The 17,170-nt window shown below is 33.9% G+C and overlaps 1 protein-coding gene, 1 long non-coding RNA gene and 1 pseudogene across 5 annotated transcripts in view; 1 reads left to right on the top strand and 2 right to left on the bottom strand.

The window, feature by feature from the left end:
* The window catches only part of COMMD10 (COMM domain containing 10), a 190,136-nt gene that overhangs the window by 148,662 nt on the left and 24,304 nt on the right, over nt 1-17,170 (bottom strand). For all 4 annotated transcript variants that reach the window (XR_013387431.1, XM_077911280.1, XM_077911282.1 and 1 more), the window contains one exon: nt 8,738-8,848. Coding sequence is in view for 3 of the 4 variants with exons in the window: in XM_077911280.1 (XP_077767406.1) it covers nt 8,738-8,848 (111 nt within the window). In the remaining variant the exon portion in view is untranslated. The remainder of the gene's footprint in view (nt 1-8,737; nt 8,849-17,170) is intronic.
* LOC144321932 (uncharacterized) overlaps nt 1-17,170 on the top strand; it is a 54,179-nt gene that overhangs the window by 13,579 nt on the left and 23,430 nt on the right. The gene's annotated exons all lie outside the window — the stretch shown is intronic.
* On the bottom strand, nt 14,818-16,004 carry LOC144321929 (small ribosomal subunit protein eS24 pseudogene; annotated as a pseudogene).

Below are 17,170 nucleotides of genomic sequence, written 5' to 3'. Positions count from 1 at the left end.
TATTTAACTACTGAGAAAAGTAGGGGAAATATTAGTACCTAATTCACAGCTGTGAGGGTGAAATTAGGTAATTTATTTTTTTCTCTTTTACCTCTTAGCAGCATGTGACATAATTCACTCTCTAAGAAATGTTCTTCCTTTGGTATCTGGCTGCTCCTTCCCAATCACTGTCATAAGCACCTCTAACTCTACTTGCCTTTGAAATTTAGGAGCTCATAAATTTCTATACTCTGTCCCTTTGTGATTGATCTCCTCCATTCTCATGACTGAAATTATAATCTAAATTCAATGATGTCCAAATCTCGATTTCTAGTCTATAATTTTCTCCCAAGCCCCAGATTGCCAACCATTTCCACCTGGATATCACAGCTATGTCATGCTCCATGGGCTCAAAAGATATCTCTATCCTTTTTCATATGCTTTTTCCCTCACCTGAAACTCCCCTGCCTGTCACTGTCTCTAAAACTCCTTGCCCTGTTTCCGGAGCTCCATATATTTCCTCTTTTGTAATAGTCACTAAACTTCTATTTACTGGCTTGCTAGACCATGATGGAAAATAAGACCTTTCTATCTCACTTGGATCTTGCCTAGTATCTCTTACACAGGTAATGTTTAATAAATATCTCTTGAATGGAATTTGAGCTCTTTAAAAACCTACTGCTTATTTAATTTATGAAACTGCATTTTATTTGTGCAGTTGTCTAATTCATTGCAAACACTTGTATTTCAATTACTTAAACCATGAGTTTCTGTTATTGTCATTTATATTCCATAAAAATACATCAAACAAAATGTAAAGGTATTTCTAAACACATTCTTATTATGTCTATGGAATATTATAATTATCAACTGCCTCTGGATATAAAAAGTTAAAAAGGTTCCAAGCTATTGTCCAAAGACAAATAAGGGTGATATTATTTGTCTCCCTACTTTGGAATCCCACAAAATTTTTTAAAATAATGTTAGTAAAGAGATGATATTTTAATGCTGAAATGAGCTTTCTGGAGTATTTTTTAAACGGATTTTCTTTTCCAAGATTCTTTTATCATTTCCTCCAAATGAACACTCAATTCTATCACATTCTAATTGTGTATCAATATTCTGTTTGTCTGAACTAGGGGTGGTGGAAGGGGAGGTGGGCGGGGGATGGGGGTGGCTGGGTGACGGGCACTGAGGGGGGCACTTGATGGGATGAGCACTGGGTGTTATTCTATATGTTGGCAAACTGAACACCAATAAAAAATAAATTTATAAAAAAAAATTCTGTTTGTCTTTACCCATCAAAGATAGCATCCAAAACTATATATATATATTTATTTTTCTTTCTTTCTTTAGCTTATAAAGTCCTTTCATGGATAAATGCAGTTTCCATTAGGGAACCTGAAATACGTAAAAAGTTTACATACACACAAACACTCTTCTCACACAGATACAGGGAGGTTCACTGTGATATCAAGGAGCTATACATAGATGATTTGAACACATCAATGTACTTGAATACATAAGATCTTTCAGAAAGTCCAAGTGACCAAAAAACTAAAAAAATAAATTCCACTAAATTGGGGAAAAACATTTTGTATTGCTCTTAGGTAGAAAATATGACACCTGAAGGCCACTATCATCGAGAAATTGATCACAACAAAAAAAGATACAAAACAAAGTTAAGAATTAGAAAACTAGAGCCAGAAAGCCTTAGGAATACTTAAATAAATTTGATTCCAAAGAACCAGGTTTAAAACACACACACACACACACACAACCAAAGAAATAGGTTTTGTTCCCAGAATATCTGGATAATTATCTCACAAATAAGGGCTGTTCCTATAATTCTCTAACTGCTAGAGTATTTGATCAAACTGCTTCTGCATGTTCTATAATAAAATAAAAAACGTATAGCAGGGATCCCTGGGTGGCGCAGCGGTTTGGCGCCTGCCTTTGGCCCAGGGCGTGATCCTGGAGACCCGGGATCGAATCCCACATCGGGCTCCCGGTGCATGGAGCCTGCTTCTCCCTCTGCCTGTGTCTCTGCCTCTCTCTCTCTCTGTAACTATCATAAATAAATAAAAAAAATTAAAAAAAAAAAAAAACGTATAGCAAAAGTTCGTTTAATTTGTTCACTAATTTTTTCACTAATGTTCATTTAATTTGTTCACGAATACAGAAATTATAAAATAGAGGGCTCTCTAATATTACAGAAATACCTGAGTTTTTCACTGGTCTCCCAAAATTATCCAAAGTAATTAATTAACTAGTTATCAAAGAACCTATATTTGAGATGGTAAACCTTTCTCCATAAGCTCTTAAATTCTTTGAATGCAAACTTTGAGTTTCTAGGTGTATTTGCAAAATAATTATGGAAAGCCATTTATCAAACTCAAAAGACCTCTTTTTAGGTCACGACCTTTCAACTCCTAATTACACTCGTGGGGAATAACCCTTAATACCAAGGAGGCTTCATTCATTCATCCATTCATTCATTAATCGGTCATTCAATAAATGTTTGTTTAGTACCTATTCAATATACACAAAGATGTTTATCACAACATGGAAACAAACCCATTATGTGACAATAGAGGAACAATTAGAAAATCATAGTATGTCATAACCAAAGGACAATGCAGTCATTTAAAATATATTCATGTAAGTATGAAGCAATATGGAAAAGATTTTACAGAGTTACATGAAAAAAAGCAGTTATACGTAAAAATCAAAGAATTCATAGGATCACTTTCAAAATAATCCATGGAATAAACACCAAAATAAAAGAGATCAAATAGACTGGCTGCATCTTGGTAGTAAATCTATGAGTTTTCCTGTATATCTCTGGAATTTTCAAGTTTTCTATAATATACATACACAACTTAAGTAATGAAAAAACCTACAATTTTTTTAAAAAGAAAGACAATCAATATTTATCAATCATTCCATTTGAGAAGAAAAGCCATTGACCAGTCTTCAAAATTTTCTGAACCCTAAATAATCATCTCAAATGATACAGATGAAAATTAGTATCTTGATACAGAGTTAATGGAGGCAAAGTTAAATTTATAAAATCACTCTTCAAAATCAGTGAGTAAAAAGCCCAGAACTTTGCAGAATGTTTATTCAGATCACAAGATAGCAAGTTGTAGAAAAGGTAATAATTGCTACTTATCAAAATGAGAAAAAAAAATTTGATTAGTGAATGAGATTATCGCCTCATAACCATACAGAGTACTGAACAGTACTAATAATACCTCAATTCTTGTTCCTAGGCCAAATATAATCATTATTTTTAAAAAATCACTTCTAAGAGATCCATTAGAAAAAACAACTGGAGTGTCCTATAGCAACACCTAACAGTGTTGTGGGTTTTGGAATTTTACTTGACTTTGACTTTTCTCCCCCTATAATTTTCAAAAGATCCATTATAAATATACAGCTATTAGAGAAAATTAACTCAAATTATCAAGGGACTACGCTGAAATACATTCACTACATGGATTAAATTTGTAAAAATACAACATTTGTAAAATGCAGTCCTGCTCATCAGAGTAGCTTAGAGAAATTTGAAGGTCCTTCAAAATCCGTCAATACAAACATCACTTTTAAGGAGATCAAAATTCTTTACATTTCTAATACAAGAGTTCATATATGAACAACATACGTATTTTCCTCTTACTAAGATTATCTGTCATAAGCAGATCTAAGGATGTTTTCTTTGTAATGAGATAGCCTATTTCTTTGTTCATAAGGTATCAGCATCATGATGCCAAGTAGCTATTACAGTGAAGTATGTTAATAAATGGAGCTTCTACTAAACATCAGAACATATAACTGTACTTACTATGTAAAAGTGTTCAGTTATATCTCACATTGACTTAAAGTGTAAAATTATTTCAACTTAATCAAAGGAAAAGGAAATTTAGAATCCATATCTCTATCACTTTTTGGAGAACCAACAACCAACAATTAGAACAGCTTTCAGGGCACCTGGATGGTGCAGTGGGTTAAACATCCAACTCTCGGTTTCCACTCAGGTCGTGATGTCAGGGTACTGGGATGGAGCACCATGTTGGGCTCCACACTCAGCACACAGTCTGCCTGGGATTCTCTGTCCCTCTCCCTCTGCTCTTCCTGTTCCTGCATGCATACATGCACACTCTCTCAAATAAATTAATTTAAAAAAAGAACAGCTTTCAGCACCCTCAAATATATATGCATATTATAGGATCAATTTCTAAATTATTAAATAAGCAAAAGATACAGTATAAATAAAGAACAGCAATGAATAAAGCACAGAGCTCTGAGGTAAAACTGTCTGGTTTCTAGTTCTGCAATTTTTTTAGTTGTACAACCTAAGAGAATAATTTAGCATGTATGTGTTTCCATTCCTCTGTCTATAAAATAAGGATAATAATAAGAATTCACACCTGAAAGAAGTATTTTAAATAAAGGAGTAGCTAGCACAGAGTGAGCACTAACAGGGCTTTCCCTACTTTTTCTTCACTCTCAATAGAATTTGCCATCCATTTTGGAAAAAAGAATAAAGATCTCTAACTCAAAAAATTGGTACTGAAAGTCCTAAATTCACTCGAAATTGTAAGTGCCCATCCATAAAGTACCATGTACAACCTGAGCATAATCCAACTTAACATCAAGATAAATGACCGTTCCTCTTCAAGGCGAATTTTGTCTCAGTTGTTTCAAAAGAAGACAAGATTGAAATACAAAAATTCTTTCTTAAAAGACGTACCAAAAAAATTTAGAACCACTGTACTAACAAAACACAACTGTCTTGGCATTGCAAAGTTACTGGGGAAAATGCAATAATGCTCACTCAATAGCAAAATGTAAATATTTTAGTGTTTCTGGGATATTCAAAGTTAAGGTGCTTTGATTATTCAAAAATGCCAACATTGTTAAGTATAAAATTGCTATTCTCTACACAAAGACATTTTAACTGTCTATGATTAGCCTGGAACTAGTTATACTATATAAGTTATTAGAGCCATTCAACTATCATGGGGATTATTTTGTTCTCTTTTCTCATAAAGAAATTAATACAAGTGACAGAATGTAACAAAAATATCAACAGTGTTGAAGCTTTTTAATAAATTTCATTTTGGCAAATAATCATAAAGAAATTAACAAACAATGGAATCATAATGATTTCATTTATTTGTTCTGTACATATCTGATTAATAGGCATTAATTTTGTTGATAGAAACAAGAGAACTCTATTGTTATATGCCGATTAGAAATGTGAACACTTAGCATTTCCCACAACTACGGACTTCACACATTATTTTGAATGTTATTTCAAATAACACTGTAAATGCCAGAGGTTAGGTAAGCAAAGAGCTCTACTGCCCTCTAATGAAATAAACCAAAAAAAAAAAAAAAAACTCATTTTGAGTTATCTTGAAACAGGAAGATAATCTTACTTTGCTAAATGCAGTAGACAAACGCTAAGACAATTAACTGCAAACAACTAGAATATATATCAAAATACTGTAGGAAAAGCTACAATCACCCAGTTTTCATGATAAAATTAGTAGCAAAACAGGAAAGCCCTGAGATAAGAATGTTCCAAGAGAAAGGAGACCAGTACAACAATGCTATCTAATGTGATAGCAATTAAAACTTCACTGCAGGCTACACTTTTCATGTGTATGTTGGAAGTGAATAAGAAGAAAGACTCTTAGAAACTGCACACTTCAGTGAATTACAGGAAGTTTTCAGTTCAACAGCTCAAAAGTAAACATCAAAAACAGTCTTTCTCATAATTTTTACTTACTCTAATCCTCTCAGAATTATTTCAAATGCACATCTATTTTCAGGATAACTGCCTTGTGTCATCTTCACTTAAAATAATTTTATTTAATGCTTCCTGTTTTAAACAAATGCCAATTTCAGAATATGGCAACTGTAGTCTATGATACTTTGCATCATAAACTAACAGTGTTAGCTTTTTGTCGTTCTTTAAATTAAAACTCTCCCTTCTTTTAACAAACTTGGTTTTGAAAATATGCTCCATATTCCTGTTCCTTTCACCTAATATTCCAACCTGTCAAGAATTCCCAAACTCTCATTCAAGTACAAAGAATAGAGTACCAGATCATAAAAAAGAGAGAGAGAGAGAGAGAGAGAGAATGTAAACAAAGGAAAAAGTACAGCTTCCCAGCAGCAGTTCGGTGAAAGAACAGAGATGTGGTAGTCAAGTGTAGACACACATCACTTGGAGATGGCAAGAGTCTGTCCAGGCCGACAGGGGGCAGACACTTCATTAAATGTCTTCTGTTTAGCAGATACAAGAAATGGGCCAAACCCCCACAATGCTATAAGGGAAGATAGGCAATACACAGAGGCTCACGTAAGTCTGCATACAAAATAAAAATACCCTTTACTTTTGTGTGCTGCCACTCTTCTTCCCAAGGATCTGTTTGCCAGTGAAAATGGTTCCCCAGCTCTACAAGTTATAAGGATAACCACACATTCATTCAAAATTTCAAACCAGCAATGCACAGGAACATCAAATGTACTCAAGCCTCTATCTCCAAAGAGGTGAATTTTACATCTGTAGAGATTTTCTAAATAATATGAATTAAAAACATGACTCTTTTACTAGAAGCATGATTCATTCCTCCCTATTGCTTAAAAATATCACTGCCATATAAACATTTTGAAGACATAAGGGACCTAGGAGGATTCATGCATCCCGAAGTCAAGCACTGCCTAAACTGTGATACTCAAGGTACCCAGTATATGGTCAAAATAGTATCCATCCCACCTATATTTTACATTTAGCTATTCAGACATAGTATATGGTAGTCATGAGAATACAACAGTGAAAGTGTACAGCCCCTTGGAGTATATATATATATATATATATATATATATATATATATATATATATATTTTTTTTATGATAGGCACACAGTGAGAGAGAGACGCAGAGACATAGGCAGAGGGAGAAGCAGGCTCCATGCACTGGGAGCCCGACATGGGATTCGATCCCGGGTCCCCAGGATCACGCCCTGGGCCAAAGGCAGGCGCCAAACCACTGCGCCACCCAGGGATCCCCCCTTGGAGTATATATGAATCTGTGTAGGTATGTATGACATACACAGGTGCATATATGTGCTTTCACTCAGAACAGTCCCAGTCTACACCAGTGAGGTCCAGATATTATCCTAAACCTAAAGGAATGCCTTCCCTAGTTTAGGGAAAGAAAAGAAGGACTTCCCAGGCTGTCCTTTGCCTCCCCAATTCCCAGATAGCCTAAATATGAAAATACATGACCAAAAAATAAAAGGGGAAAAGAAGGCAAAGAAAGGCAAAAGATTAACTCCATCAGGAAAAAAGTTTATTGTCAGCTTCAGTTTAAAACAAAGATATTTATTTATCCAGCAGCCAAAAAAAGTTTTATCGATGATAATGATGATGAAGATGGAAGCAGCCTGCATTTTTTTGAGCATTTACGTAATATTAGGCATTCAACAAAATACTACATACAATGGGTATCTACTCTTCATATAAAACCTTGTGAGACAGGTTATTATTATCCCCATTTTACAAGGGAAGACACTAACACTCATAAAGATTTAAGTAACTCTGCTACCAAATTCAGTATACTAGTCAGTTCAACATATATCAGTATACTAGTCAGTTCAACTCTTAACCACTAAATTTATATTATTTTACATATTATTTATATTTATTAACTGCAAATGTATGAAATGAAATACTTTTGAAACACTGTGGTGAATTAATTATATGTGGTGAGACCCAACTCAATTGCCTAAAATTTTGTAGACATGGAACGTGGGCTAGGTATTGGTTCTAGTTCTTACGGTTAATAAAAATGTGCATGATATAACACATAATGAAAGTTCTAACAAAGAAGTAATAATAATCCCATCCTTCAATGGCCATTATAAACAATAACATTTCTCCCGTCATCCTCTGATCACATCCAGGCAGAGTAATCTCTCCTGCCTCTGATCCTCCTACCTCATTCTCATCTTTATTTTATTTGTCTTAACATGAGGCAAAGTCTCCTTCCGTTAGGGGGGGGAGGGGGAGTCACTCCCTTAGAAAGAGAATCAATTACAATAAAAATACAACAAATAGCTTTTATTGATATCTTAAAATATATTTCTCTATATGCTACAGTAAAGAAAATATTCCAGGCCAACTCTTTCAAGTAGATTACACGTTCAAGCTTCTTGAAATTAACACTAAAGAAGAAATCACCATGCGGTAAAAAACAAATCCAAAATTCCATTTTGCAAGAATAGGAATTTAAACACATGCACACAAGTGCTACACACACACACATACAAATACAATTCATGCCACCTTCATAATCCAGGCATTGGTTAGACAACAATAGTCCCTCTAGCATATGTATGCAGCTTAAAACACAAAACACTCAGAAATATCCACAAATATCTGAATCATTAAAATCTTGTATCTGGCATTACCAAGTTTTCTTATTGCAGAATTTAAAAGGAGACATTATGATATGTTTTTGCAAGAAAGGCACCTTGCAAGACATTTCTTCAAATGAATACTAAAGTGACAAATCATTCTGATATCAAAAACTGTCACTTATAAATAAAGAGCTGTTAATTTGTTAATCCTTATTTGATTGTATTTAAATTTTCAACCAAGAGAGCAAAGACCTTGCTAACAATAAAGTACATGACCCAGTAAACAAAATACACTGTTTCAATGAGATACCATTTCTTACCTTTGAATCTTCATTGCTCACTCCTAGCTGTAATACAGCCTGAGGAGATTTCAGTTTCGCCTGAGCAGAGTGAGCCATCTGAAGGTTAAGCTGCCATTCGACTGTCTCAAGCTAGAAAAGACAAGTGCAGATTGGAATCAGATGGTATAGAAGGAAGACAACGGTCAACTTTAAGCATATCTCCCATCCATGGGAATGAACATGAATAACCTGGACTTCGCGGAAAGTCAGTTCCCGGGCTCCTTCAACCTGCATATTCTGCAAATTCTCCCTTTGGGCTCATAACACTGGCCTTGTGCCACACCTATCAAATTCAACAATAAAGATGGTCTTCAAATACGCTGTATTCTAAAAATAGAGGTCTTAGGCTAAGCAATGAAGTACACTAAAAGAGACAATGGCTTTTAAATAGTAAATTACTATTTTAAGATAGTATATATGTAAAGCCAATGATTTTTAAATAGTTAGAGATTTTAACTCACACTTTAATGACCTCTCATTATCTTTCAAAACTCTGCATTAGGTAGAATACAGGTAAGACTTTTTGTTTGTTTAAATTTAGAGGAAAATTGAAGTACCCAGATGGTAAGAGGTTCACACATTTAGACACAGTTAGTGAGACTGGAAAAGAGCCAGACAAAGAAATGATATTTATTAGTGAGCAGGTGTTATCATGCTTTCCAAAGTACTCTTATTATGGTTCCCGGTTATGACAGAAACTAATTAGAACATTTCCTTTGAACTTATTAATTAACATAATAATAGCAAAACTTAATCAGGTAGGGCAAAAGTAGTAAAGACAGACTAAAACAGTTTAAGTTTTCTCTTAAAATATTAAACAGCACAAATGTGGCTTTATTAAACTCGATAGATGACTGGTTTCTCTAATCTCAGAACTATGAGTATAAATTTTGAGATTTAACTTCCAGTGAGTCTCAAGTATCAATATTTAGGGAAGACTGTAACATGCAATTGTCATATGCCTCAGACAACATGGCTCTAATAACTGAATGAGTAAAACTAACTTACTACATTGGTAAGAATGGCAACCTCACAACAATTTTTACTCAACCAAAATACTAACTGCTACCTTGAAAGACTGTTCAACAGCTAGAATCACAGCAGTGACTCAAAGCCAAATTGGAAAGAGAGCAATGAAAGTATGATCTATTTGAGAGAGGATATGATGACAAAATAAAGATACGGTTTTGTTCTTTCTGGCACTGAGCCTTTGAGGGGTTATGGGTAAAAAGAGGAAAGATGTTGCAGAGACATAGCCCACAATACCAGAAATAAAACAATTTAATGGTGTATGTTAAGGACCCTTAACATACTGATCTTTAACACACATCAGAGTAAGTGTAGTCTCTAATACCAGCCCACCACTCTTTTGAACAGTTATGTGCAATAGATCTACCAATAAATAAGAAAAAGTATGCCATAACCATTCTCATATATCCAAGCATTTTGATACATGTCACTGTCTTAATTGAAAAGTACCTTCCAGATACTCATATGAACCTAAAAGATATTGTCTTGATCTTATTTTACTGATCCTATCCTAGCCCTTGAAGCACTTAGAATATTAAGTGAATGAATTAAAACACAGCCTCATTATGGCCAATAATTTGCATAAATTAATGCATGCTTTGTCTTTGCATAACAGTGGTAAAGGAGAATTTACAACAGCACTGAGCTTACGCTTTCGTTCAAGCTTCAGCTGTCATTCACTAGCTATGGGAACCATGGAACCATGGTTAAGTCACAATCTTTTAAGACCTCAATTTCTTCATAGGAATTAATCTATGTGAACTATCTGCTTTCTTGAATTATTAGTAATAACAATTAAGAAAATGCATATTCAAAGGTGTTTTGGAAACTGCAAAGTATTATAATTTTTTTTTTTTTTTTTTTTTTGGTCAGCAGAGTGTTCAACAATTTATTTTCACAAATATTTAAGGTTAGTATAATATTTGTTTACTTCATTAGCATTTTTTGTATTTTTTATTAGAGTTCAATTTGCCAACATATAGTATAACACCTAGTGCTCATCCCATCAAGTGCCCCACCTTAGTGCCCGTCAGTCACCCAGTCACCCCAACCCCCCTCCCACCTCCCCTTCCACTACCCCTTGTTCGTTTCCCAGAGTTAGGAGTCTCTCATGTTCTGTCACCCTCTCTGGTATTTCCCACTCATTTTCTCTCCTTTCCCCTTTAATCCTTTTCACTATTTTTTTTTATATTTCCCAAATGAATGAAAACCATCTAATGTTTGTCCTTCTCTGATTGACTTACTTCACTCAGCATAATACCCTCCAGTTCTATCCACGTTGAAGCAAATGGTATTTGTCGTTTCTAATGGCTGAGTAATATTCCATTGTATACATAGACCACATCTTCTATACCCATTCATCTTTTGAGGGATACCAAGGCTCCTTCCACAGTTTGGCCATTGTGGACATTGCTGCTATAAACTTTGGGGTGCAAGTGTCTCGGTTTTTTCACTGCATCTATATCTTTGGGGTAAATCCCCAGCAGTGCAATTGTTGGGTCATAGGACAGTTCTATTTTTAACTCTCTGAGGAACCTCCATACAGTTTTCCAGAGTGGCTGTACCAGTAGTATTATAAATTTAAGGCATTTTTGATTACCTGCTTTTTTTCTACAGTATCTTAAATACAGTAGACATTCTGTATCTGTTGAACTGAACTGAAATGGAAATGAATCAAAGAATCCTCACAAGGAAAGAAAGGTAATTTTTAAGAGTCATGACTAAAAGAGTTGGTGGGTTGCCTTTCTTAAATTCCAGAGCCTTTTCCATGAAACTGTGATTTAAAAATATTTGTTCCATGTCCATTTTAAAGAGTAATTTAAGAAGCAAACAAAATTGCTAAGTTCCATACGTATGTATATGCACATACCCACACCCACACACAAAATTTCTTAGAAAATGATCAGTATTCAGAAACCTTAAATGAAGAGGGAATACAGAAAGAACAACTAGAACTATAAAATACTTAACAACTACACAGAGTAATAATAGGAAAACAAATAAACCCTTTTCAGTGAAACTAGGAGACAAAGAAAAATTGAGAACCATTATAAAAAATAATTGACACATACACTTCAAAAACATAAATATCCTAAGAAACAAAAGTTTGGAAAGAAGTCATTCTTTACATGGTTTATAACACACTGCTATATTATTGGCCATATCTCTAATAGGCACTAGTAATAGAAATATAAGCAAAATCCCACTTAAAATGGGATGATATTGTATAGTATACTACTGTGGGTGAAAACTGTATAGTATACTATTGAATTATCATTCCATTAATATTAATAACTACAAAATACAAGAGTCACCAATATTTCAATTAAATATAAAATAAGAAAATCTAGTGTACAATTTTGACTTACATTAGCTCGACTATATATGCTTCTATTTAGAATAAAATTCTGCCTCATGTACAGCAGACATTTATACATTATAATATCAGGAATCATTTTAATATTTCTTTTCTTATTTCACACTCAGATTTAAATCTGAGAGTCCTTATATCTTAATCAACATCCTAGATTTAAATGTCACCTAGGGGATGCCTGTGTGGCTCAGTGATTGAGTGTCTGCCTTTGTTTCAGTGCATGATCCCGTGGTCCCTGGATCAAGTCCAACATCGGCTCCCTGCATGGAGCCTGCATCTGCTTCTGCCTATGTCTCTGCATCTCTCTCTGTCTCTCATGAATAAATAAATCAATAAATCTTTTTTAAAAAATAAAATAGAAAATAAATGTCACCAAAATAACATAAAACACAAGAAAAATAAGACACTGATATTTTTAAGGTGTTTCAACCCAAGTCAAACTGTTTAAAGGATAGTTCTTTTTTTAAGATCTTATTTGTTCGTTTGTTTGTTTATGAGAGACACAGAGAGAGAGGCAGAGACATAGGCAGAGGGAGAAGCAGGACGGAATCATGACCTGATGCTCAACCACTGAGCCACCCAGGTGCCCCTAAATGATAGTTCTTACACATCTCGCTAACATTACTTCTTACCTGACAATGTTACTAATATGTCAGTTCAAAATATGATTTAAATACATATATATGAAAATAAATAAATAAATAAATACATATATATGACTTCATTCTCTCTCATATTTCCATGTAATGACCTCAATGTAAACTTAAATTTTCGTAAGTGCTTTGTAAACCACAATTCCAAATCACACAGAATCAGCCAAAATTATAATTCTATTAACCGTTTTAAATGGAAAAAGAAAATGTAAAGTTTCATACCATATTTTAACTAGTGGGGTGCTCTAAAACAGAAGCCACTGTTTGGATCATACAACACAGTAAGAAATACTTTTTATGTTGCAAACAACCATATATGCCCCAAAGTTCCACAGAATAATTTTTACCTGGAGGTGTGTTCTTTAACAAGTTTCATTATGTTTCATTTTGAAAATGCTATTTGAAAATCCTCTAAACCACTAAACCACTAATATTTCAGGCTATTTACAGTTAGAAAAATACTGCTCAAAAATACTGAATGAGTTTTAGGAACTACATGTGTAGGTAATCATGAAAAATTTTATTATTTATCATAATAAATCATGAAAACACACAAAATTAGAGCCATATCTGCTAAAATAGAAAACACTATCTATATTGTTGCTATAAGCCACCATCTACTTTATAACTAGAAAATACCATAAATAGAAACTTCATTTCCATATGGCTCATTACAGAAACTATACACCTCTATTTACTCTAATGAAATACAAAAATTAGGCAGTTGACTAAATGTTTCATATGAGAACATAAACCTATTTGTAAAGCTTAGCTAAATACTTGCTCCACAAATTTTTTCTTAACCACTTCTGACTTCGATTTCTTCTTTTAAATCTGATCGATCCTATGAAGTGCCCAATTTACGAAATAGTGACTTCTGGTATCAAGGACTATGAACTTAGAAAAAAAGAAATCTTTCTACAAACAGCACCTACATCCCTTAACAAAATACAAAGAACAACTATCTGAGGGCTCTATAAGGCACAAAAAGTACATAGAATTTGGAGAATCAAAACATAATGCAACGTTAGCAGCCATGCATCAAAGAAATAAAAGAGAAGTAAAAAAAGCTACTTTGACAGAATTGAAAATACAACATACCAAAATTTGTGGGATGCCACAAAAGCAGTTCTAAGGGAGAAGTTCATACTGATATATGCCCACATCAAGAAACAAAAAAGATTTCAAACAACCTAACTTTACACCTCAAAAAGCTGGAAAAAGAACAAAACCCAATGTAAGTAGAAAGATAGAAAAAATAAATACTAGAAATAGATAAAATAGAAACTAAAACAATAAAAAAAGATCATACCAAGATCTAGAGTTTTTTTTTTTTTGAAAAGATAAAAATTAACAAACGTTTAGCTAGACTCACCCAAAAAAGAAGAATCAAATAAATAAAATCAGGAATGAAAGAGGAGACATTACAATTGATACCACAGAAATACAGAAGACCATAAAAGAATACTATGAACAATTACATGCCAATACATCAGACAACCTACAAGAACCAGATAAATTCCTAGAAACATACAACCTACCAAGATTGAATCACAAAAAAAAAAAAAAAAGAAAGAAAATCTGAACAAATTCCTAATAAGGAGATTCACTAACCAAAATCCTCCCAACAAACAAAAGTCCATGACCAATGGCTTCACTGGTGAATTCTACCAAATATTTACAGAAGAATGAATACCAATCTTTCTCAAACCCTTCCAAAAACAAAAGATTAGGGAACACTTCCAAATTCATTTTACAAGGCCAGCATTATCAATACAAAAATCAGACAAGGGTGCCACAAGGAAAGAAAATTACAAGCCAGTATCCTTGATAAACACTAAAGCAAAAATCCCCAACAAAATATTACCAAAGCAAATTTAACAATACATTAGTAGGACCATACACCATGATCAAGTGGGATTTATTCCAAGGATGCTAGGATGGTTCAACATTCATAAATCAATCAATGTGCTATACCATATTAACAAAATCAAAGATAAAAATCGTATGATCATTTTAATAGAAGCAGAAAAAGCATCTGACAAAATTCAACATCCATTTATGATTAAAAAAAACTCTCAAAAGGCTGGGTATAGGGGGAAGATGTTTCAACATAACAAAGGCCAGATATGTCAAGCCCACAGCTAACATCACATTCAATGGTGAAAAGTTGAACGCTTTTCCCCTAAGATCATTAACAAGACAAAAATGGCCACTCTTGACACTTTTGTTCAACAAAATATTGGAAGTCCTAGCCAGAACAATTACAATTAATAATAATAATAATCACCCAAATCAGAAAGGAACATATAAAACAGTTGGTGAAAATGACAAGATTTTATATGTAGAAAATCCTAACAACTCCACCAAATAGCTCTTGGAATTAATAAATGAATTCAGTAAAGCTGTGTGATACAAAACCAACATATAAAAATTTATTACAATTCTATACACTAATAATGAACTATCAGAAAGAAATTAAGACGATCCCTTTACATCTACATCAAAAGAATAAAATACCTAGAAATAAATTTAACCCAGGAAGTGAAACACCTACACATTGAAAATCACAAGACACTTCATGAAAAGAAATGAAGACACAAATATAGGAAAAATATTCCATGCTCGTGGATTGGAAGAATAAGTGTTGTTAAAATATCCATACTACCCAAGCAATCTATAAATTCAATGAATTCTCTATCAAAATTCTTTTTTTTTAACGTTCTTAGTTTATTAATCCTCTCGTGAAAAATCTGCACAATCACCACAGATAAAGCCACTGCAGAGTCTTTACTCCTTCTGTTGTCCAATCTCCAGCTCACTTTTTGCCAGCACCAACGTTGGCTTTTGCAGTCCCCCTGACTTTCTTCATTCTGTTTTTGCATTCTTTGCGCTGTTTTCTTGAAGTCTTTTTCTTCTTATACAGGCCATGTCTTGCAAGTCTATGTTTGGGTTCATTTTTCTTTGCATAATCCAAGGAATCATAAATCATGCCAAAGCCAGTTGTCTTGCCACCACCAAAATGGGTTCTGAATCCAAATACAAATATGACATCTGGTGTGGTCTTATACATTTTGGCTAGTTTTTCCAGAATTTCTGTCTTAGGTACTGTTGCCTTCCCAGGGTGAAGAACATCAATGACCATCTGTTTCCGCTGAAGCAGTCAGTTGGTCATGAACTTCCTGGTATGGATAGTTTGTGTCGTTCATGATGGCAGCCGAGCTTCAAGCAGCCGGGGAGGAAAAGAGCCTCTATCAAAATTCTAATGGTATTTTTACAGAAATAGAGCAATCCTAAAATTTATATGGAACCAAAGAAGACTCCAAACAGACAAAGCAATCTTGAGAAAGAACAAAGCTAAGAGACAACATGCTTCCTGATTTCAAACTATATTACAAAGTTATAGTAATCAAAAACACGATGTTGGCATAGAAACACACACACACACACAGGTCAATGGAACACACTACAAAGTCCAGAAACAAGTCCACACATATACGGTCAATTAATTTACAACAAAGAAGTCAAAAATATACAACAGAGAAAGGCCAATCTCTTCAGTAAACAGTGTTGGGAAAACTGAACAGCCACATTCAAAAGAATGAAACTGGACCACTATCTTACATCATGCACAAAAACGAATTCAAAATACATTAAAGCCTTTAACATAATACCTGAAACCTAAAACCCCTAGTAGAAAACATAGTGGTAAGATCCTTGACATCATTCTTGGTGAGGAATTTTTGGATTTGACACCAAAAGCAAACACAACACAAGCAAAAATATACTAGTGGGACTAAAAGTAAAAATCTTCTGCACAGCAAAGGAAATTGCCAGCCAAATGGAAACACAACCCACCAAATGGGAGAAAATATTTGCAAATCATATCTGGATCCAAGATCCATAAAGAACTCACAAAACTGCAAAATAAATAAATAAATAATCTCTTAAAAATGAGCAGAGATATGAATTGACATTTTTCCAAAGAAAATATATATATTGCCAACAGGTACATGTAAAGGCACTCAACATCAGGAATCATCAGGGAAATACAAGTCAAAACCACAATATCACCTCAACCTGTTGGAATGACTATCAAAATCACAAGAAATAACAAGTGTTAGTAAGAATACAAAGAAAAGGGAACCTTCGTATACTATTGATGAGGATGTAAATTGGTATAGCTGCTATGGAAAACAGTATGGAGGTTCCTCAAAAAACTTAAAAATAGAACTACCATATGATCCAGCAATTCCACTTCTGGATATTTATCTAAACAAACTCAAGAAGATATCCACAACCCCATGTGCATTGTACAATAGCCAAGATGTGGAAACAACCTAGGCACCCATAGAC

The sequence above is a fragment of the Canis aureus genome, chromosome 10 (genome assembly GCF_053574225.1).
Source record: "Canis aureus isolate CA01 chromosome 10, VMU_Caureus_v.1.0, whole genome shotgun sequence".
Classification (NCBI taxonomy): domain Eukaryota; kingdom Metazoa; phylum Chordata; class Mammalia; order Carnivora; family Canidae; genus Canis; species Canis aureus.
The sequence above is the reverse complement of the archived record's forward strand: the minus strand, read 5'-3'. Positions and strand labels throughout refer to the sequence as shown.